At 44.4% G+C, this 23,739-nt stretch overlaps 1 protein-coding gene across 9 annotated transcripts in view; it reads left to right on the top strand.

Moving 5' to 3' along the window:
- The window catches only part of PRKAG2 (protein kinase AMP-activated non-catalytic subunit gamma 2), a 216,295-nt gene that overhangs the window by 178,752 nt on the left and 13,804 nt on the right, over positions 1-23,739 (top strand). For 8 of the 9 annotated variants that reach the window (XM_048062404.2, XM_048062405.2, XM_048062406.2 and 5 more), the window contains 3 exons: positions 7,556-7,665; positions 21,450-21,531; positions 22,241-22,299. In XM_048062404.2, the coding sequence (XP_047918361.2) occupies positions 7,556-7,665; positions 21,450-21,531; positions 22,241-22,299 (251 nt within the window). Of the gene's footprint in view, positions 1-3,170; positions 3,202-7,555; positions 7,666-21,449; positions 21,532-22,240; positions 22,300-23,739 lie in introns of those variants that run through there. The other variant, XM_013182410.3, reaches the window with a different exon arrangement.

Raw genomic sequence — 23,739 nt, 5'->3', positions numbered from 1 at the left:
CTTGCCCTTCTTAATCTAAGTCAGTATTCTTCTCCTACGGAGTCCAACACTGATTCTTCTCCTGGTGCCTTGTTTCTTGTCTGCTCTCTTCAGTGCTCCTGGCTGCAGAGCAGGCAGCTCAGCAGACCGAGAAGTCCTGCCTTCGTACTGCATTGTTCTGTTACAAAACAAGCTGCTTGTTCTTTTCTTCCAGTCCCTCAGTTCCCGTGCCTTTCATCGGATACTTTGTACATTCAATTTGTCTGTGTATCCTTCAAATCTATTTAAAAAGAACATTATCCTGACAAATTAGTCATATTTCTGTTCTGGGGGGTAGGTTGAGACAGAGCTGTTGCTCATCACTGCAGCAAGATTCTGCACGCAGCACAGCCCTGGGTTTGTTTCCAGTGCTGGTTCCTGGCTGGGGGATGCTGATAAAAGCCCACCCGAACGCCTGATTCCTGGAGTATTGATCTCAGAACATCTTTCTCATTCAAACACCTTCATTTCCTTTGAAAATAATTTTCCAGGGACTGTTGGTCAGCTTGTAGAGACACCTGAGGAATAGGCTGTGGTTCTCACTACTGTCACTGCTGTGCTTTGGGTGGGTTAACTCTGTCCGGTCTGGGTGTCTCCTGGAGCAGTTGTGTTAGGGACTTACACAAGAACTGCTGCTCTCTCCTGCTGCTTGAAAGTTGTGGCAGAAGTTATCCAGAATATTAACGAACTCAGAATATTAACTAATATCCTGAGTTGGAAGGGACCTCCGAAGATAGAGTCCAACTCCTGGCTCCACACAGGACCACCCAAAAACCAGCCCCTATGTCCGAGAGCGCTGTCCAAAAGCTTCTTGAGCTCCTGCAGCTCAGTGCCGTGCCCACTGCCCTGGGCAGCCTGTCCCAGTGCCCGACCACCTCTGGGTGCAGAACCTTTCCCTAACCCCCAGCCTGACCCTCCCCTGTCCCAGCTCCATGCCGTTCCCTCGGGTCCTGTCGCTGTCCCCAGAGAGCAGAGCTCAGCGCCTGCCCCTCCGCTCCCCTCATGAGGGAGCTGCAGGCCGCCATGAGGCCTCCCCTCGGCCTGCTCTGCTCTGGGCTGAACAAACCCAGGGACCTCAGCTGCTCCTCACACATCTTGCGCTCCAGACCCTTCACAATCTTTCTAGCCCTCCTTTGGACACTAATAGTTTCATGTCCTTATATTGCAGCACCCAAAGCTGCACATGGTACTTGAGGTGAGGCCGCACCAGAGCAGAGCAGGACAATCCCCTCCCTCCACCCACCAGCACTGCCGTGCCTGATGCGCCCCAACACATCCAATAACTTCAGACTGAGGGCAGACAGAAACTTTATAAGGTTTGGTGACATTTTAAAGATAAAAATATAGACAGAAGAACAACAAGCAAGGTTAGTGACATGCCTTCCACCTACTGTGTACTCTGCCAAGAGCTACCTGTAACTCGTACTGCCTTATTTAACTGATTAGTCACCCCGGTGTCTTCTGGCACCGTTGGATGTAGCTGAGCCAACCTAATGGCTAGCTGCCACGACAAGGATGTGGTGTTCTGCAGCTTCTAGGGCATGGGAAGGGCAGGAGTCACCTGCTAGATACAGGAGGTAAACAGACCTAAAACTGGTAAGACCAGAAGGCCAAATCTCTGAGCAATCCAGCGTTTGCAGCCAATTTGTGGAACAGTTCTGTGGAAATCTAGAAGCACCGGGTGAGGGAGGGGTGCCACACAGCTAGCACGAGGGGAACAGCAGCTGCTGCTGCTTATGCTGCTGTGGAGCCACGTTTTTTGGACTTGGCCTCTGAAAGGTGGAGTTATTCTGCGTTTGGTGGCAAAGGAATGTTGGCTAGGAATGTAAAAAAATAAAAATAAAAAAAAAAATTTAAATTGCTGCTTAAGCCATTCTCAAATTGCTATTTTCACTGCCATATGGATTTATCTACTACAAATTACTGTTAACTAAGTACTTTTAATGAGTTATTTTACATGAGTAAGGAATATAAGATTACTAAAAGAAGTGTTATACCAAGAAAAGGAAAGCTTCTCAGCATGGTTATACCAATAAACCTCACCTGATGCATTGCTGTTCGATCAGCTCTGATTAAAAATTGGGATGAAAAATGCCTCTAACAGTAACAATTGTAACTTGCTGGTATCTGAAATGTGATCTTCAGTATCTTTGAAGCTTTGATTTTTTTATTTTTTTGTGAGTGGCTTGGAGCAACTTAAACTACAGATGCATGTGTTTGTGTCCTGTAATGGAAAAGACTTTTTTTCCAGTAACTGGGTTTAGTACACGTGAGGCTGACATAAGTACACTTCTACTCTTCCCCATTTGCCTTTATCTGCCATCTGAACTGGCCAGGAGGAGCTGTTTTTCCTGGTAGTGGTCTAAGCTGGAGTGTTTGGCATTGGGCAGTGGCACTTCATAGCTCCAGTTGCTGTAAGGAAGCTCTAGAGAAGGACTGATGTGTCTGTATGTGGTCTGCCATCCTTTGTCTGACTAAGCAGTTAGCTGAACATATTTTTGACTTACTGTTCCAAGCTGTTTTTCCTGCTTTTTAAAGGATCTTTAAAATTAAGTAGTTAATTTCATAATAAACTTAGAAATGTCAGTTATCCAAACAATTGTTTTGGTTCCTGAGGAGTCTTTGTGTTTTCAGAACACCTGAGAGCTGGTAACTCCGGTAATTCTCCGTCTAATTGTGAGGAGCAGGAGTGCTGCTGCGTGTTCTTACAGCTGCAGCGGCACGATTGTGGGCTGTGGTGGAATTAACTCTTAGCTGAAAGAAAACGGTTTTTGTGGAATGCCGTGTTTGTGGTTCCAGGAACAAACTTTAAGAGTGACCGGATACCAGTGCAGAAATACAAGGAGCATAATAAGGTAAAAAAGCTCATGGTTTTGTGTTGTTGAAACTGGGAAACGTGTACAGTCCAGGATCTCCTTGCTGGGCCTGCCTGCTGGGGTACAGCACAGAAAGAGAGCCTGTGGCTTGCGGAAAACACTTTTGGGGAACTTCCTATCAGCTTTTATGTAGCGGTGTTTGAAGGCTTTTCAGTATGTGTCGGCCATATGTACTACTGCAGGTTCCAGTTGTCCATCTGCAGGCAATTCTTCTCTTTTTTTTTTCTTCTTGAAGGCCTTGAAATTCTGAGGAAGCTACAGTAGAAGAGCACCCTGTGTGGTGGCAAAGGGATGAGTGGAACTGAAGGTGCCTGTACCGGGGATTTCTGAGGAATGCTTTCAGGAACACTGTGGAAGTTTCCTTTTCACTTAGGAGGAGTATTCAGACGCTAACTCCACCGTAGAGCTCTCTAAATAGATAATTACACTTAGTACCAGGTCCCACCGTGATCTGAGTCAGTATTGCTGAGTAGTTCATCCATGCTTTATTTGGGGAAAAAAGCCACAGTGTTTTTCAAAATATTTACTGTCTGAAATAAAGTTAAAGCATCTCTGTTATAGAGGAGGGTGGGGGAGAAAGGAGTAAAAATTACTTGGTCTGAAGTGCGTAAAATGGTGTAGATTGGGAGGGGAAATAGCTTGGTCTTCCTTTTAAAGGATCTCTGCCTGTAGGAATGAAGTGAGGATGTGTGATGACTTTACACTATAAAAGACCTTAAGACAGGCTGTAATCAGGTGCTTAAATTGTCCAAAAGTTTTGTAACTTTTCAGGTAACTTCTGCTTGTGTTCTGTCTAAAAAATTGCAGAAGAAAGCCCTGGGGGTTTGGAGTATTTTGACTTAACCTATGGCTTGTGGGGAGGGAGTGCACGTGGAGAATGTCCACTTGCAATGCAACTTTCTGATCCATCTTCAAGAAACAAGCTTTCACTAGAGAACACCCCTAAGGAAACAAACTATCACTCATAGTGGACTCTTCTCCCCTGATCCCTGCTGTAGATTAAGATGCCTCCTGCTGGGAATTTGTTTTGTCATCGAGCCAGGTAACATTTGGCTCATCAGCTGTGGGAAGCTGAGGTCTGGCTGGAGGCAGCGTCCTAAATCATGGTATAGGTCCAGCAAATGTATTCCCCAGGGCTTCTTTGCAGCTGCCTTTGCTGAGTCAGGACACCCGTAGCTGTCTGGTGCCACTCCATCCTCACACACCTTACAGGACTTGTTACAGAAGCAATTTAAGAAAGGCACATGTCAGGCTTCTGCCTCAGGGAGAAGGAATACAATTGACAGGAGCGGCAGGGACGGGCTGTGCTTGGCGCTGCTGCCGTGCCACTTCAGCTGCCAGGGAGAAGCGCTCCCCTAGGAGGCCCTGCCCTCAGAATTACCGTAGCTTGTAGTCCTGCTGGGGCTTCTCATACAGCTTTGGGCATCCCTTACTGTAACTGGGCTTTTGCAAATGAGATCCGGATGCAAATCTAATCCTGGACACCTCAATCCCTTCTTCCAGCAGGAGCGGAGGATCTGCATCACTTCTTGTCCATGTCGTTCACCCTTCTGGTATCAACACCTGAGTATGTTGCTGATTTATGGTGAAAGAATAGCCAGTATATGTATGCAACTCCTGCTTGTGGGGCAAGTGATCTTCTGTGAAGATCAGAGCTGATGTGCAGAGACTGGGTGGGGCTTTAGGTCAAGCAGAAAGGTATTGTTCTTGCCTGTCTGAAGGGAGTGCTGCTTTGCAGGTACGGGGCAAGACTGCAGTAGCCTAATAGCCAGAAAGGATGGGCATTTCTAGCGAAAACAGAGCTAGAAGTAAGTAACAGAATACTAATATCCTGTAGAGATCAGGGTATTTGTATCTGATAGTTTGTATTTGCAGCACGGTGGTGGCTGGGTACAAGTGAAGGCAGTACGTTTGTCCTCTCGAAGGTTAAAGGAACTGTAAAGAAGACTCTGCCCTGTCCCTGTGCTGTGTGGGAAAGGAGGGTGGGAGTGCACCCTTGGGGAGTCCCAAGCCTGCTGGAGACCTCTTCTCCTTTCAGCAGCCGCGTACACCGGTAACTCGCACGCAGCTCTTGCACAAAGAGCTAGCTGGAGGCAGCTCCTCAGTACTCATGGGTAGCTGAAGGGCTTGGAAGGTCTTGAATATCCTTTCCACTAGCCACTTGATGACACCATTTAGAGCATACGAGGAAGCGCAGCGGGGCTTATGTTTTTGCATGTTTAGTTGGTGGGTGATATAGCGGTGCATTATGCTGGTCTGTCGTATAAGGATCTGCAGAAACAAACCTCAGTTCCAGCTGGACAATTGCATCCTTGTTTAGACCCTGCTGGAGTTCCCTAGCTATTTTTATAGCTGTTAAACACAGAGCTCACAGATGACTGTCTTGTGCTTCTGAATGTTTCCGATCCTAACTTTCCATCCTCGGGGAAGGAACCGGTTGCTCTGTGGTGCCCGGGGTGATGTGCCTAATCCTGATTTCTGAGCTGGGAGACAAACTAGGGTGAGATGGCAGCGCCTAACCAACCCCACGCATCCCAAATGGGTGAGGATTGTTGAGGTCTGGTTGAAAGTATGTGTGCAGAGCGTGTGCTGAGCAAGAGGAGGGTTTCTAGGCACATCTTTACTGTGCTGGTCCGTACAGGGTTCATAACTGTGCCTGCCATTCCCAACCTTGCCTGATTAAACCTGGCAACACGCTCTATCAGCAATTACTGCCCTTGCTACATCTGCATAACTGTTGGTAGGCCGACAGAATGGTACCCAGTGATGATGCCCTCTGCTAAGGGTGTCATTTTTTCAGCTAAAAACAGTTGGTGGCTTTGCAGTTCCTTGGTTATTTGATATTTTCCTATGCTTGTGTCTACAAAAAAAAAAAAAAGGCTAATTGTATACAAAGTAACGTTGTCACGACTACAGAATCAATAGGACGTACAGATTCAGGATACTGCACAGAGGGACTGCGCTGGTGGCTGTAGAAGCGACCTTAACTTCCTAACGACCAGGCTATTTCTCTTGTCATCTAAATGTTCTCATTATTGTTTCTAGTGCTTAGCGTCTCATCCACCCCCCTCCTTCTCGTGTGCTCTTAGAAAAGAAAGCCAACCATAACTTGCCCTGTTGCAGGGTCAGTACATTCGCCTTGTGCAGACAGTAGCCATGTAAGCTGTTGTGGAAGCTGGAGGGTGAGAAGCTGTTACTCTATTACGGAGTTACATAAAGCGTCCTCTGTTCCCGACTGCCTTTTTTGACCTCTCTTATACATGCCCTTGCCGAGTCAGTACCAGTTCCCCTTTGGTATCATCTTATAAAGGCTGCTTCGCACCAGCCTTGTCCAAGTCAATCTGCCTCATTCTTCCCCTATCAGTTTGCTCGCATTGTTTCCTAATCTCTTATCAATTTTTCCTAGCTCCTGCTATTTTCACTCCTGGTCCTGACCTTTATAGGAACATAAATCCAGCAAATGATTTTTTTTTGTGCTTCTTTCCAGTTGAACTCTCTTCTGTATTCCTCTGGAACTGCTGCTTGGGTTTTAGTGGGGAAAGGGCTTTTTTAAAGAGTAGGGGGAGCTGAAGAACTTAACTTAGTATGCAGAGAGACTGCCTGTATGCTAGCGTAGCCACTTACAGGGGAGTTTCATCTTAGCTTCTGTAGGATTGTACTAAAACTGTGCTGAGCCACCCTGTGGAAGTGACATTTTCTCTGGCACTAGAGGATTAATTTTGAGCACGTGTAGCAAACAAGGATTTTGAGGTTTATAGCTTTCTAATACAAAGTTCTTCAATGGTTAGTAGGTAGGTTTGGTTTGGGTTTTTTTCCTCCCTCTGCAAAAGCATAACATGACCAAATCCCTGCTCATTATTACAGGATTGAAAGGGTGCACGTCTGATAGAGAGGTTAACCTTGACTGAGTTTCAGGTACCTGCTGTGAAGAATGGAGGGCCAAAGGGCTTTTAAATAAAGTAACATACCCAAGCAGATCTAAAGACTGTATGCATATGCCTCTGAACTTGTCAAATGCAAAGTTAATTTAATATAGATTGTGTTGTGTGACCTTGCTACAGACAGGTCACATTTAAGAACAACAACAACAAAAAAATACCAAAAAAAACGAGTCCAGCCCAAATGGATCCTGTTTTCATAAATGAACTGTGGGATTTGTGATGTTTTGTGTAACGTAGTTTGAATGGAGTGGTGCTGATTGTGGAACTTGCCTACTGCCTCTTAAGAAAATACAAAACTGAAAAGTGGAGCGAACAGAAGTGTGATCAGAACCGCGTTAACTTAAGGAGCTTGGCTTAGTTAAGCCTGACACTACTTAAACGTGCAACTTGCTTTGTACATACCTGGAGTTCAGGTACCAAGTATGCATAGTCAATAGCTTGCTGGTAGGGAAACAAAACCAAAACATAACCGTTTAGTACTGAAGTCCTTCCTTGTCAAGGAGGAGCAACGCGTTTTGCCTGTGTGCTGTTTAATCGGAGAGGAAAGATAAGTGAAATGCAAAGTGCAGGACTACAAACTGTCTGTCTAGATCTGAAAGCATGAATTTGAGTCTTGCTTTAGGGATGTCCTGCAATGGTGTTCAGTTGATTTGGCATGCTTTTTTACTCTTTTTTTTTTAAGGTTATTTAAATAAAACAACCTAATGTTTTTACTTACAGCACTTGAAGAATCGGAAAGTGACATTTATGTGCGATTCATGAGGTCACACAAGTGTTATGACATTGTTCCAACAAGCTCTAAGCTTGTTGTTTTCGACACTACGCTACAAGTGAGTATTCTCCTTTCAGTCTGCCTTTGCTTGCAGTTCTCTTTTTTTTTTTAATGGGCGTGTGTTTCCTGAGTGTTAAATGCAATTTGAGCAGCTCTCCCATAATGCTTTACTTTGAATGCAAGCCCCCATATTGTTTCAACTGTATCTTTCATGTCCTGCTAGAGGAGGAGCTGTGGGGAGGCTTCCTGGTTGAATAGAATAAGAAGGTAACTTGTTTGGAGCTAGAGTCACTGGCTGGGAAAACTTTCGAAAAAATCTAAATTTATATTGGCTTCTTCGTGCTGTGAGAATTTCTGTAAAGACATCTTACATAAAGATCCCTGTGCAGTAGTTAGAGTATCTAGGTGTTCTGAGCCTGTTGCTGCTATGTTGGTACGATGATTTAGGACTGAAATGGATGGCTTAATGACACAAATTACCACAGTCTCCAGAAAATTTTTTGTTTTCAGTTTCTCATTTTGCTTTTAATCAGTAAATCATCATCTGCTAGGCTCTTGGCTCTGTGGGAAGCGTTTGGTTGCCAAAAGATGGCAATAGCTGCCTGCTACAGAAATGGAGTAATCTGTTCTGCAGTGTGGTAGAGCACTGTGGCTTTTTGTTTCCTGGATTTTGCAATGGATGTTTTTTTGGGGGTGGATTTCTTTTTGTTTTGGTTTTGGTCTGATTCCTTTCAAAGGTACTCTGCTCTGGCTTAACTGTGCACGTTAAGTACTTTGTCCTGGAATGTACTCAGTTAGGCTCCAGCCTTCCACAGTTAAAGAAAACCATGTAATAGATACTTAGTCCCAAAATATTCACAGAATCATCTTGCATATTGGATACTAGTATGTAGTGGAGGATTATTAATTAGTACCATGATCTGGAAGATAGAAAGCCTACTTACATGACAGTGCGAAGTTTTGTGGCAGGTCAAGAGTATTGCACACAAACTAGTCTGTTTGTACAAGGACCAAGAGCATCCTTCTTGGGTTGATCACCACCTGCACAGGCAGAAACTGGTGGTGTAAGGAAGGGAAGGCTGGGTAGATAATTAGAGCACTCTGTCCCTTCCTGCTTTGTGTGATTGTGATCCTGATGCGTGGAACGTGGAGACTGATTTGGGCAGGCTGAGGTCCTTTTCACTAAAGAGCGTTTAGACCAGGGCATACCACTGATGGTCAGTTCTGCAGCATGACTAAGAGCACCACAGCTTTAGTTACTGCTCAGAAAAAAAAAAAGCAGCTTGTAGCTTCCGCAATGGACTTCTTGATTATCCAGGTGTCTCACTCATGAGGGAGTTTATTAATCTCTTTAGACTCAGAGCACACTGAGATTTCAATATCTTGCCTCTGATGCTGATATCTTGACCGAGTCCTCAAAGGTAAGTATCCTACCATTGCTGGAATTCAATTAAAACTTGAGCAGAGCAGTGGTGAAGTCTCTGCCCATGAGCTGTAGGACTTCCTGCAGCTAACTGATGTGGTGGCAGAGAAGGCAGCGCTGAACATAGCGGTTAACCTGGCATGAGGCAGTGGTGACTGTTTTCTCCTCCACCCAGGCAGCCAGACTTCTTTTAAGAGCTTTTCCTCCTAAAGCACCTTGGTATGAATGGAACAGGCGCTTCTTCCCCAAGGGTTCCCTCCATGTGCTTGACTGGATGCTGGATTTTGTGGTGCAAAGACATCTGGTCTGCAGTTAGGTGGTGGTAGCCACTGGTTGTAAAGGAAGAGCTTTCAAACACAGGGACAGCAATCCCACAGAGTTCAAAGGTTCATGTAGCTGACTTCCCTTGTATCTGCCATGTCTTGACTGTTTGGAGTCTTTCAACTGCATCTGCTCTTGCAGTTAGCATTCGTGTAGGCTCTGATTGTGCAAGTCCTGTAAGCACTAGTGAAGGTTTGACATTTAGACATACCGAATACTTCACCCTAGGCTCTTTTGTCTCATTCCTGTTCAGAGTTTTCTTTGTCCCACAGAAGCTTGTGCTTCTTGTGCACAGATGTGGGAGTCAGATCGTGCTGACGTTTTCACCACCTCAGAAGAACACGGTGCTACATCTCTGTGGTTTCTTTCCTCTTGCCAAGAAGAGAATGACTGTCGGTTCTGAACTAAAGATTTCAGACCCTGAAAGGTCAAATGTACTTTGACTTGATGGTGATTTTGGTGTTAACTGGTGCTCTTTCAGCTCTTCTTAATGGTGTAGCTTGTTTTGTTCCAGAGGTTTTGTTCTCACAGGGAGGTAATCTGCTGGGAGTTGCTATCTGCAGCTGCTTGTGGCACGGCTCATAACTTGCTGACTTCTCAGCTGCCAGTGGCCACCTGGGTCAAAAGTTTGAGCTTGGTCATCATCGCAGTCAGAAAGGTGAATTCTTCCTCTTTATTACATGAACTGGTGAATCTTGGAGCCATTAGGGCAGCTTCCCCAAATCTGTAGATGAACTACAGAAAATGACCCCCGATACCAGCCTTCCTCACTGGAGCTGTGTTGAAATAATGCTATTAACATCAAGAAGTTGGGGTTTCATCTCCAGTTGGTGAGGTAATGATTGGAAAAGTAGGGTTTCAGTGAAGGAACCTCTGAATATTTGTCGTAAAGAAAAACGGGTAACTTAACGGTAATAGAAAATGTTTCACCTGACTTCCACCAAATCCCTGTCTTAGTTGAGATCCTTAATAATGGCTGTGGATGAAGCTGGAGGAGAACGGACGGCATACCTTGGTCTGTGATCGTGGGGCATATTCTGAGCCTTCTCCAGGTGTTTGGAAGCAGTGGTGGTGGGAAGGAGTGGTAGAGGGGAGCCTGCGGTTAACTCATTCAGACTCTAGTATGTGACAAACATGAACGTCTTTAACATCGTGCTTGAACTTTGATATTTTGGACTTCGTGCCATTAAATGTAATCCCGATTGCTTTACTCTCTCATTTATAACATAATATTAAGCAATGCTTGTCTTCCAGCATTGATACTGTCTTCTAACTTCACACGTTGTGCAAAACTAGTAAATTGCAGGGTTATTTAAGAAAACATTAAGTGGTCTGATAAGAACAGTCATTCTGGGCTATGCTGCAAGACTTCCTAAATACTTCTCTTCAGTATTTCCCTTGCAGTTCTTTGCCTAGTATATTGTATTAATGTTCCACCTTCAGTATCTTAAATCTTCAGTGTCTTGTCAGTGTGGCTGGTGCACGTACGTGTGTCTGGAATATGAGCAGAATAGCTCTTACATGGCTAAATTAAAAACGTAGAGAAGAAGGTACCTTATAAGGGTAGCCAAATTTGTTCTGGTTCTTATGTATCAACAACTAATACAAAGTCGTGAGGTACTAGAAAATTGATTCATCTTTTGATGACTTAGAGCACAGTCTTCTGGAACATCCAGTGTCCTCAGAGTGAGAGGGTCTTGTATATATTGGTCTTTCCTGGATCGGTTTCACTCCTACCCAAATCACTTTCTCCTAATTTAAGAACAAGAAAAAAGCTTGAAGTTCTCAAATGTCTCAAAACTGAGTTTAGGTTTTGAACAGTGCTAGAGCTTAAAACAGTTTGTGGCAAGGCTCACTTTTTTGCCTTAGTGTAAGCTTGTAGCAATCAACGGAAGACAGAAGAAAGCTGTGCAGCTCCATTTCATCCTTTCCTTGGAAAACTGCCGCTGGGTTTATGTTTGACTGTGGTATCTGGTCTCCCTCTGCTGGACAGAAGTCACAGCACACAGCCCTTCTGCCCCGGAAAATTGTCCGTGGGATATGAGAAGTGTTTCAGAACTGTTAACTGTGGGAAAATTGGAGGCGGTCATTGATAGCACGTGACACAGGCCCTACCACTAAAGTGACATCTTTTCATTAAAAATGTGTAGTCCCATAGTCCCAGTGTCTCGGAGGGATTTAATGTTTAAAAAAAACGTAAAATCTTGTTTTATCCTTGAATGAGGAGATGGTAAGGCTTCCTATCAGCTTTGCACGTGAAATAGCAGCAGTAGGAGCAGCTAATAAAGAGCAGGAACAGGCTGGCAGTCTGTTCAGTCCTGCTTGTTTCTTCCTCAGGAGCTCTGGGGGTTTGTGGGCTCTGATCCTATGGGAAGGGAGAAAAGTGTGCTGTGCTTCAGCTAGGGAAGGTGTCCCTTGGCACAGACTTGAGCAATAGCTATCCTAAATAAACAGACCTGAGCTCTGTACGCCGTATTTAACTGGCATAGTTCAGTTTGCCTTAGTATAGCTTAGCTTATACTTCTCTGAAAACTGAGCCTGCCTGCCTGAGATGGTCCCTGGCCTGTGCTGAGCCCCAAGAAATGGTGAATATTGTCTGGGAAAGTGCTGGCTGGTACAGTGCTCGTGACTTACAGCAACATTCACTCTTTAAATTTGCTGATATAGTTGTAGCCTGTAAATAACTGCTCCTCAAAAACATCGAACTGCCTCGGTGCTACAGCTCAGCCTGGCCTGTGACCTGTGAGTACTTGTTTGTGACAAGCTCCTGCCTTTTGGTTTTCCCAGAGAAGACACTATCTTTCTTCAACACACACTGAAGAAATGTTAAAGTCTGATCTGAGCATGAAGAGTTGGAGTTGAGAGTTAGATGTCATGAGCTATCCTGTGAAGTTTGGAAATCTGACTCTCTGGATGGTGGGGGAACTAAGCAAGCAGCAACAGCGTGCAGCTGCTGGTGGATAAAGCTGTCTCTCATCCCTTGCACATCTCCCAGAGTGCAAACAACAGAACAAACACTTCCCAGCCCCTCAGAGAGGGTTAGGAGGGTTGTCCCCTGAAGGGCTACGTTGCTGTCAGTGACTGAGCATTCACTTACTGTTCTCTTTCCCTCTAATTATTCAATAGATGGATCATCTGTAACAGACTCCAGGAAAACACTGAGCTGGGTGCAGATTTACTGGTTACCTGCGTGTGTGTTCAGTGAGGTGTCTGAGTACAAGTGTTAACACATTTTTAACATGTAATGTTAAAATAGCAACGTCCAGATCTGAGTTTGCTTTTTGTTTGTTGGTGTCTTAACTTGCAACTTGTCCGTGTAGTGACACAGCAATTTGACCTTTTTTTTCTTTGATTTGATACAAATGTTTTGGAAGGAAAATTGGCATTCCAGTAATCTCTGTATCAGACAGAAGTATGGGTAAAACGTAGCACTTCCTTCGCTTTCCATCAGTCAGATTTACTCTCTCTAGTGGTACTAACTACTGTCATTTCACTTTTTCTGTGTTACTGCCTAAATTTGACTTAGGTCTGTTGCAAACAAAACATTACAACGTGTTTCTTCCACCCCATCGTGAATTCTATTTGAATATTTAAAGCAAGTGGCTCTTAACAGCATAGCTTATAGCAGGTTCCTGAAGCTTATCTCTATAAGATTATTTAAGGCTAGACCTTTGTCTGGCCTTCAAACAAATTTATTACTTGAATATATTTTGTCTTTGGTCTGCGCTACAAAACAAGCTAGTGCTTCTCAATTTACTCTCTAAAAGAAAGGTAAAAGGTAAGTGTAGGACAGGGACTCCCTTGCTACATATCAGCAGTAATCTGCAATCCCACGAGCAGGATAATGGCACAGTTATTTAGTAGCTGTGTCTTGTGAAGTCTGTATAAGCTCTTGGGGGGAGTAAAAAGCTCTAACCTTTTGGCTACATGACATCCTCATCTGTTTAGTTTGTTTTAATACTAAAGCATACATGGCTTTTTGCGCAGTATGGTACTGAAGTTATCTTTGAGGTATTTGTCGGGTGTTTCATAAACTAATAATCATTTTTGTATGGAAACACTCATCAGAACAAATTTTCAGAGTTCTCTTTGCCTTCTATCCTGAAGAAATCCTGGACAGTTGAGTGACTTGAAGATTGCATTAGTTAACCTGTCTGTTTAATTAAATCTAAGGTGGTAATGAAACAGATGTTACTACTAAGAGAATTTTGTAAGTAACTATCACACCCTAGGAAAAGCTCAACTGCTTATTTTTCTACTACATAACTAGAAAAAATATTTGGGATAATCTCCTGGAACTTAATTTGTGGTTTAACAAGCTGGAAGAACGGAACTTCTGCAGAGCATGCAGTGGATTCCACATTAGAAGAGTGGAAGAGGATTTGTTTCTCTTCCTCGTGCTGACACTAAGTAAATGGCTTTGTTCTTGTTCCCTCCAGGTCATTCTTGACTGGGGTGTTGCCTCTATCCAAGGTGATGAGGTAGACCAGGCTTCCAGGAAGAATGCTCTAGAATCTTTTGCTTCCAGAACCATGCAACAGTCTCTGGGGCTGCTGTCATAACAGTTTGTGCAGCCTTACAAAGGGGCTGTCTGTTCCTTAATTGGCTTTGAGGTTTTTTCCTCTCCGAAGCTGCTAAATTTAAACTAAGGCTGTCTGCGTTTCTGAGGAGTGTGAGCACCCCTCCTTGCTTACCCGTCCCACAGAACTGTAAGAGGACGATGTAAGTTAGCTCCTAGCTGGCACATGGGCTGAGACGGACCACAGGACAGTTCCCTTCGTTGAGATCAGGCCAGAATCAGCAGGACAGCACTGGAAGGCTTTGTTTTCCTTCGGAGTTGCTCCTGTCTCTTGCAGATAACAAGCACCGGAGCTTAGTTCCTGCAGCTCTCAAAACCAACATGAAGCACTCAGCCCTGAGTCTTGGGGGAAGGTAATGAGTTCCTCTGTACCAATTAAGTGGAAATATCTTCGTCAACACAGGGTGTAGATAAAGTGTTTGTGCTTGGCTCAGTGAAAATCGTGCATTGTTCTTGCCTCCCCTGCCCCACCCCTGCCACTTTTTTTGGCAAGATCTTAATCTTGGAAGGAATTTCTGTACCCTGTCCAACACAGTTGGCCCAGTGGCTCTGCCTCCAAGACCTCGCTTCTTACTCTTAGCCCCCATCAGCATGGCATCTAACAGCAGTCACTTCATGCCAGAATTTCTGCTTTCTTAGAAGGCAAACCTGTTTTTTTTCTTATGTTATTGCACACTAAGAACTAGAGTGCTTAGGCTCCCCTCAAACAGCAGATGGAAGTGAGTGGCAGCAGAATAGCTTTTGGTTTTCTTCCGACTGCTTGGAAAGTGAATGCTTAGCTTCCCTGGAAAATTGATCCACCTCCCTCAAACTTCTTTGCTTCAGGTCCTGGGTTTGGACAAAACTACTTTATCCTCAAAGGTGTCTTAAATGTCATTCCATCTGGGTGGGAATTGCATCAAAGCAAAAGTGTATGAAATACTTGGAGAATACTGCACTCATGCTGATCTTGGATCGTCAAGGTGATGATTGTGGGATGTGGGGAGGAATGCTGGAGTCCTTGGTTCCATTTCAGTTTACAAAAATTGCCGTGCTATAGAATTAAATTATTTGGAGATGATGCTAACAGCATACAAGAGGAAGATTACCTAAAGAACCTTCTATGGGATTTTTTTTTTAATATATATTTTTCAATATAGAGTTCATTAAGTGATATGAGGTAGAAGGGACCTCAAAGCCCATCTAGTGCCACCCCCTGCCATGGGCAGGGACCCCTCCCACCAGCCCAGGCTGCCCCCAGCCCCATCCAACCTGGCCTTGGGCACTGCCAGGGATGGGGCAGCCACAGCTCCTCTGGGCAGCCTGGGACAGGGCCTCACCTCCCTCCCAGTAAAGAATTTCCTCCTAATTTCTAATCTAAATCTCCCATCTTTCAGTTTAAAGCCATTTCCCCTTGTCCTGTCCCTACACCCCCTGACTAAGAGTCCCTCCCCAGCTCTCCTGCAGCCCCCTTTAGGCCCTGGCAGGCCGCTGTGAGGTCTCCCTGGAGCCTTCTCCTCTCCAGGCTGAACAACCCCAACTCCCTCAGCCTGGCTCCACAGCAGAGGTGCTCCAGCCTCTGAGCATCCTCGTGGCCTCCTCTGGACCCACTCCAACAGGTCCCTGTCCTTCTGGTGCTGGGGCCCAGAGCTGGGCGCAGGCTCCAGGTGGGGTCTCACGAGAGCAGAGCAGAGGGGGACAATCCCCTCCCTGCCCTGCTGCCCACGTTGCTGTGGGTGCAGCCCAGGACACGGTTGGCTTTCTGGGCTGCAGGCGCACGTTGCCAGCTCATGTTCAGTTTTTTCATCCACCAACACCCCCAAGCCCTTCTCAGTACGGCTGCTCTCAACTTAGTGTTGTATTTTCCTATGTTCCAAACACTGCTTCAGATAAAAACTGGGTGTTCGGCCTTTTCCAGGCTAAAGGACCTACTGAAAAGTCTCAGGATGTCAGGTAATATAGAAAGAAGCTGAGAGTAAAGTAAGGGGGAGAAAACCAGTTTGAGTACCTCCAGACATTGCTGCAGAGTATTTTTCAGATAAGAGTTGGATAGGTTCCTAGAGCTGAGAGTCACCTGCGCTCCTAGTGATGGGAGCGAGCAGCAGGGGAGAACGCGTCAAGGAGACATCATTGCAGTTAGATGTCAGGCTTGCATCTCATGAATTGGCTGTAAGTTTTTTTGGGGGGGTGTTTGTTTCCCTTTCCCAGCTCTGCCAAGATCAGGGCAGCCATAGGGCTGGAAGCCCTTGCCCCATTCTTTGGGATTTTTACACCAAAAGAAGTTGCAAGCCAGGCAGCTCGTAAACACGCACAGAGCAAAGGAATGAAAGGAATGCGGGGGCTCAGGGCCTGCTCCTGCGGGGGCTCTCCATGGGCCGCAGCCTCCTCCAGGCCACATCCACCTGCTCCACCGGGGGCTCCTCCACGGGCTGCAGCGTGGAGATCTGCTCCGTGTGGGACCCGTGGGCTGCAGGGGGACAGCCTGCTCCAACTGGAGCTGGCTCTGCTCTGACATGGGGCAGCTGCTGGGCTCTGCTCACAGAGGCCATCCCTGGAGCCCCCTGCTACTAAACCCTTGCCATGTAAACCCAATACAGGGACCAGTTGAGGTGGCATTCTCACGCGGCATTCTTACACTCACAGGTATATGACTGTAACCTTCTAAACGCTATGTCAGCTGTTTTTATCCAATGGGTGAAAACTGGCTGCTTTCTGCTTTTGACTAAAATAGATTTTCAAGAAAACTTTGTTGCTTGTAAGCTTTCCTTAGATAATTGTTTCTCAGTGAGTTCCTGAAAGATCTGAGCTTGATGCTTTCATCCACATGTGAATTTTATGGGGTGTCTGTTTCCCACTAAATTCCTCAGCTGTAGCTCTTAAACATCGTCATGAGAACAGCCTCAGGCTTTTAAGTTTTCAACTTGCCGAGGGAAAGCAGCAATGAATGTTCCAGCTCACCTTTGACTACCCATCCATCAGGAATCGGACACGGTGAAAGTATCAAGGATCCGCTTTCTTTCTCGACCTAATAAATAGAGATTTCTTGGGGCTGCACTAGGGGGCTTTTCAGGTTTGTAAGGCTAGTGCCCTGGTATTGGTTTATGGAGCGAAAGATAAGGCAAGAGAAGTGCACCTTACCACCTTGTCCTTGGATAGCACCTGTACCGTAGGAGTTCTGGAACTTTTTTTTTTTTAACACCCTCCATGCTGTTAGTCTTCCCTGTCCTTTCCACGCTTTGTACTGGCACATCGGAAGCTTCTGTGCTCCTCGCTTCTGTTACCTGCCACCTTTTTCAAATTAACGTTGGCATTGAGGCCGTGGTGGTGGGGAGATGTGTCTGTCAGCACAGCAGGGTCCTCTACCCTACTCTGCACTAACCCTTTACCGCCAAGACCCTGTTACAGGTTTTCTCTTAACATTTTTCCAGGACAAGAGCCTTTTAGCTAAGCAAATGAAACAAGTGATGGTAATGTTGTTGGCAGACGCCCTCTTTACTTTATGGGGCAGTCCTTGCAGACAAGTTTAAAAGCCCCTGGTCACTTATGAAAGCCGTAACTACATGCATAACGTGGTTAGGTAAATCAATGTAAAAATACATGTGTGTACATGGAATTTTGTACACCAAATCTTCCTCTGTTTTCCTTTCAGAGGCTTTCTTCGTTCGCACGTGCCCTTGCAAAAATGACCCTTTAAGTTAACTAGTGGGATAACTGGTCAGGAGTGTCACAATGATGAGTGACCCTTCGGTGTTTCCCATCAGCGAGGAAAAAACGTCTGTGTAGCTTGGTGAAATCTTTAGTCCGCTGTGACTGTTTCACGTGCCCCCGCCTGGCAGTCAGGCTGTTTTGGAGCTTGTAACCTTTAAGGGACGAGGTTTTCCAAGTATTTGGCTCTGTGGAAGCACAGGGCTTCCTGCGTACGGGTCCCGCTTCATCTTTCTTGGTAGTGACCCTCACATTGGAGGGAGGTTGTGTCCTCCCTAAGACTTAAACATTGGAAAACATTTGGGTAGTGTACAGAAGCAACGAGCTCTGGAAGTCCTACCTAACCTAAATTATTCTGTGCCTTTACTCAGCATACTCAAAACTGGTAGAAGGAGCTCCCGCGGTAAGAAAAGCTTGTTCCTGTTCGTTCTGCTGTATGGCGGTGGCACCTATCGCTGAGGCAACGTACAACGTGGTGCAGGACTTCTGTCGCTGTTCTTTGCAATAATATGACCCTTTATTTAAGGGGCAGGGTTTTGGAGAAGGTCCGTAGTCCCATCAGGTGAGATTCCTCATCTAATTGGAAATAGCTAGAAAGTAGGCAGCCTGTAGCCAGGGGCAAAGCAGTTTGTCTTGGTCTAAGCCTGGTGAGTCGTGCTGCGGAGAAGTAGCTGCTTCCCCCTGCTGGCTCCGAAGAGGTGAGGTGAGTGTGCACGATCAGCATACGTGTCGGATTAACCTTTAAATCGGGGCAGGTAAATCCCATCCTTTAGCAGCTCCTTTGTTTGTTAGGGCCGCTATGCAGTTAATAAGAACAAAAGGGCTTTGTTTGAAGAAGGTCTGCACATGGCGCTGAACAGCAACAATCTATGGGATCTGGCTGAGGAACAATGGCTTTGTGGAGGTCAGGCCAGTCCAACACTCCACGGAACATCAGAGAAGTGCAGCGGGAAGCTGGCCTCCCGCAGGAGGAGGCTGGCGGGGTCGAGAATTAACAGCGCTGTTGGAGGTCTGAGGATGGGACACGGCAGCAACCTTCAAAGCCTACAGACTGTACATAATCTGCAAGGGAGGTCCTCGTGGGTATTTTCTGCACGGACATCACCGAGCCATCTAAATGTGCTGGACGGAAGCCCAGCTCCACACCCCAGCGCCTTGGCTGGCCACCAAGCAATGCTTTGGGCAACTGAAATTGGGAAACCACGGAAACTGAAGGAAAGTGTGAGTGGATGAGGGGTGTTTGTGCTTGCGAGCAGTTCGAGCAAGTAGGAATTAAGTTGTTTTTTGTTTTGTAATGACCTTGCTGAAATGAGAGTGAAATGTTTACATAAAGGACTGTTGGCGCTGCTATTTTATTTAAAAGGTAACTGTGTAACACTTTCCATTCTAAAACTGAAGGAAACAATGAGACTATCATTTAAGCTGTGGTTGAGAAGGACAACCCAGGAAAATGAATATAATATTCTTTTATTAAATGTTTGTGTTCTCTTACTTCAGACGTTTAATATCCTCATTCCCAAGCTGAACTCAGTGGCTTTTATGCAGACTTTAACTCTGAGCTATCTTAGCATATCTATCTGTTCAGCAGGCCGCAGTTCTTCCAAAATCTCTCTTCTAAAGCTAGACAAGATGGCATCTAACAGAAGATTTGTGAGTTGCTTTGACACAAGTATTTGCAAATAAATCAATGAATCCGAGGAAGATCTGATCCTTTTAGGAAGCTCTCTTTTCTTCCTGGATTGTCTATAGCCTCAGTTTATAGCCTAGTACATTTTTGGCATTCTCTCTTGAAGTATCATTTCTGACTGTAAAACAATCCTCAATTTTACCATCTTGCTAGATGAGTGCCGTGAGTTTGGAGGCTGCCTGAAGTCTCACTCTTGGCATTTCACGTCTTTTCTACTGTGGGCATTTCTCCTCAGGTTAGCAGAGTTTGTAAACTCTCCTGAGGAGTTCTGCTGCATGATTCCTATTTGGAAAGAAACCCTTTTCTTCTCTGGTTTTACCAGATTAGCTGTTACCTTCATGCTGCGATGGGGCTTGAACTTAACAGTTCTCATGGAAGACGTAGGACGTAAGTTGACAGTGACCAGTAAGTCTTGAAACAGCCATTCTTACAAAAGAGACCAAAGCTGAAGGTTCTCAGCTTCAGACAGTCTGAGTGTACTTATTTTTTTAATGAAGAATAATTAGAACCTGCTTGCTTTGCCCCAAGGTGGAGCTAGGCTGTGTGAACTCACTTCTGCCTCTTATCTGCTCCCCAAATAGCTCGCTGCTGTTAGCTTTCACTGCGTTAAGAGCAAGTGTGATGTTGTTATGTGGGAACACTTTGTGTTGCTGCCCGGAGGGTTTCTTTGTGGTTTCAGCCTTCCTTAGGAGTCAGTGGGTTCCTGCGGTGGATTTGGTAATGTTTGTTTTACTTGACTCCTCCCTGTGTCAGTGAGGTGCCTTAATACCTCCGGGACCTTTCTATTAAACCATTTTCTAGAGAAATACTACGCGGTGTGCGCATTATGGTCTTATTCGTGGTGCTGGGTATTTTTTTCCCATATATTTAATTCAGTTTCAGTGCAGTTTAGGGATGGTGGTTACAGGGATCATTATTCCTATTCATTGATGATGCAGCAGAAGCATTGGTAAAGTCAGAAAGGGGCTTTGGGAGCAGTCCTCTGCCGAGGTCAGGAGAGCGGAGGGGCTTCTCATGATCAGGGAAGAAGCAGGCTAGCTGTAGAGAGGCTGCAAAAAATACGGGTTGCTTTCGGAAGTCTAGTCTTAAAGACTGTGGTTCACCTCCAAGAGGATTAGCGCTAGGCATTTGAAATGCTGCATGCAAATTACTGAAGTGCAGGGGAGGTGATGTGTTCTGGTGCGGACCAGAGGGCTTATGAACTTTGTAGAATTTTAAACGGATAAATTACAACACTCAGTCTAATGTCAAACATCATATGGCACTGGATTCTGCTGACAGCGTAGCCCTCTTGAAGCCCACTTTGGTGTTGTGTTTTCCATGGGAAGGCAATTTAGATGCCTGGGCAGGATAGGAACCATAACATGCTCAAGCATATCATTAAGAGAGCAGGACTTTGAGGTGCACCAGAGCCTGACCGCTGCATGCCTCAGAGGGCTCCTGTTCACAGGGAAGGGTCTTCTCTTCTGAGGCTGACACTGTAACACTATAACCTCTGATACAAAAGCTGGGGAGAGTTGATTCAAAAATCAACAAGTTTGGTTACGCTTCTTCGGAAGCAAAACAGGCTAGCTGGTCATATTTTAAAATAACCAATCTCTTTTCGTTTGTTTAAATGTGAGTCTAGAAGCTGGAGATGAAATAAAACTTCTCTTTTTTTTTTCCGTGCAACTGCTGCTATAGTAAATGGTAACTAGAACATAGTAAAATTTTCAAGTCTCAAGCTATACTTATAAACTGTGTAGTTCTGATGATTATGTTAATTACAGATGATTATTCCCCCCCCCCCCCCCCCCCCCCATAAGCACGACGTTTTTAATAATTGTCATGGTTAATATCAAAAGGAATAAATTTGCAGTTAATGAGGATATCTTCTCAGCTCTATCAGCCTACTTGTTCATCAGAGGTTTTCACACAGCATGTTCACATAATGGAACAAAACCAGATCTGGTCTTGCTAAGCTTTTTAAACATCTTAGAAGTAAACAACTTAAGGTTTTTTTATTGTGTGTGTGGCTTTTGTTCTGTTTTGAATCCCGGCTACCTTTCTGTACTGTGTTTTTCCTAGCAACTGAGGAAACCCTTCTGTTGGTGTCTGATGCACTAAATGAAGAGCAAAGATTTATTTAGCTGTTCGTTCCTTTTGCAGGTAAAGAAGGCCTTTTTTGCCTTGGTGGCAAATGGTGTGAGAGCAGCTCCACTGTGGGAGAGTAAAAAACAGAGTTTTGTAGGTAGGTGGTTCTAATATTGTTAAGGATTACTTGAATTTTCAGGGTGCTGCACTGTTGCAAAACGTGGTCTGGGGCTAGCCATGGTCTAACATCCTAAGACATATTGGGCTTCTTTGTTTTCTCCTTGTGAGTAACGAATTGTTGCTGGCTTGCATAGTTTTGCTGTTCTCTGAGAATTGCGATGACTCTTCCAGGTCCTGAGCTTCTGAAATTTGTTGTCTAATATGTCTATTTCTCCATGCCTTTAAAAATAAATGCAACAGTCACAAAAAAAATAGGAACTATAAAAAGAAAAAATAGTGCTCCAGTATTCTAATATGCATGTGATGCAATCATCTCTTTCTCAGCATGTTCTCAGTAAGGTGCTCTCTGAAGTGACTAAATACCAGAGCTAACTCTGAATATCGCAGGTATTATGTCCCATACAGGGAGAAATAGATTTTCTTTGGGCAAGATTGAAAGAGGAGAAGCACATAGATCATAGTTTTGAATATGAATTCAGGCTTGTGTCTTTTTATTCTGAAGGTTTGTATCAATGTGAAAATGTATATACATACTTTTGAAATTAAGCAGTTGATTAGTCCAATACAAATAGTCTGTTACACAGATTTAATGTTTAATAAATTATATAGCATGACTTTAAATGGAGAACATAACTGTTTATCTTAAGTATATATCTGAAGAACTTCTTCCTTATCACTTTTTGCAGGAATGTTAACAATTACAGATTTCATTAACATACTGCATAGATACTATAAATCTCCAATGGTAAGTACGATGCTAAGCTGCTGTCGGTTGTTAGACGGTACACAAACTGAAATATCAAACTGCTTGAGGGATTGATTGCTGTTATTTTTAAGTGTCTGGAAGCTTAGATATGTCATGAGTATGCTTGTTGAGTTCTTCTGAAAGAGAGGAGGATAGTTTTGTGATCAAGGTCGTAGGATGGTATCGAGATACCTGGGTTCAGTTCCTGGCTCTGCCCATGAAGGTCCCACGAGCTTGGGCAGGTAACGTGATTTGTCTGCTTCACTTATACATGTATAAACATGAGGAATTTCCTTAACGAGTACTACCATTTATTACGTGTTGTGTGCTGCTTCACTATAATGGCAGCCTTGGGTTTGGATACCAGGCTCCACTTGGAATTGCAGCTATTGTCTAATGCATTTGGGGTGAAGGACCTATGTTAACATACTAATTAAATATTAGACATAATATAAAATGTTTGAGGGTGAAATACTCGATTATTGATCACTGCGTGTGTTTGTGTCCAGGTTGTTTCAAAGCAAAGTAATCAGAGCTCTGTATAAATGTGGAATGTCAACCAAAAATGTAGTTGGGGCTGGGGGGAGTGTTTAAAATTATATAAAAAAAGTTAGTTGTATTTAAAAATCACATATGTAGCTACACAGTGGTTCATGTGATTTTATTAACTTATACATCTATAAAAAAATAAGTAAATCATCTTTGCCTCATAACTATGATAGAGTTATCCTGAAAGCAATACGTGGAGCTAAGCAGCAAGCTAGCTTGTGGAGGCTTGGATGCTTTAAAAGGCTACTCAGGTTTGGAAATGATGCTGGAGAACAGACGAGTTAAACTAGTTAAACATATGGAAATATTTTAGTTGCATGGCTGAGTTGCACAATCACTTGGAGATCTCTTGGCTTCAATTAACTGTAATTTACCATTCCCATTGGCAGGCAGTTGATGAGATCCTCTTGCTTACATGTTCATACAGACATTTACATCCCTTTCTTGTTCCTGTCAAATCCCAATTCCCCCTCTTCCAATTAAAATATACCTACTGTTCAACCAGCTAAAATACCAAGAACAGTTGGATGAAGCGGATATCTGATATATTCGGCTTCTCAAAGCCAGTTGATCATGTTTGTTTTTAAATTTTCAGAGTTTTATTTTTGTCTTCTGGGGATTTACAAGGTGGAGGGGAAAAAAGGTGAATGGAAAGTGATTGCACACTGATAATTTCCATGTGGTTTCCATATTGTAATGACTCTCAACCTCCAACAATACCAACTTTCCCATATAATTTTACCTAAGGTCTAACTGTTGTCACTTATTCATGTCACCTAACATGCTATTCCATCGGTTGTGCTTAAAACAGCCTCTGGGCAGGGGAAGGATGAACAACAGAGAAGTGACAACATTTGACATGAGTGATTGATGCAGTCTTCTATAGAAGAA

The sequence above is a fragment of the Anser cygnoides genome, chromosome 2 (genome assembly GCF_040182565.1).
Source record: "Anser cygnoides isolate HZ-2024a breed goose chromosome 2, Taihu_goose_T2T_genome, whole genome shotgun sequence".
Classification (NCBI taxonomy): Eukaryota; Metazoa; Chordata; class Aves; order Anseriformes; family Anatidae; genus Anser; species Anser cygnoides.
The sequence above is the reverse complement of the archived record's forward strand: the minus strand, read 5'-3'. Positions and strand labels throughout refer to the sequence as shown.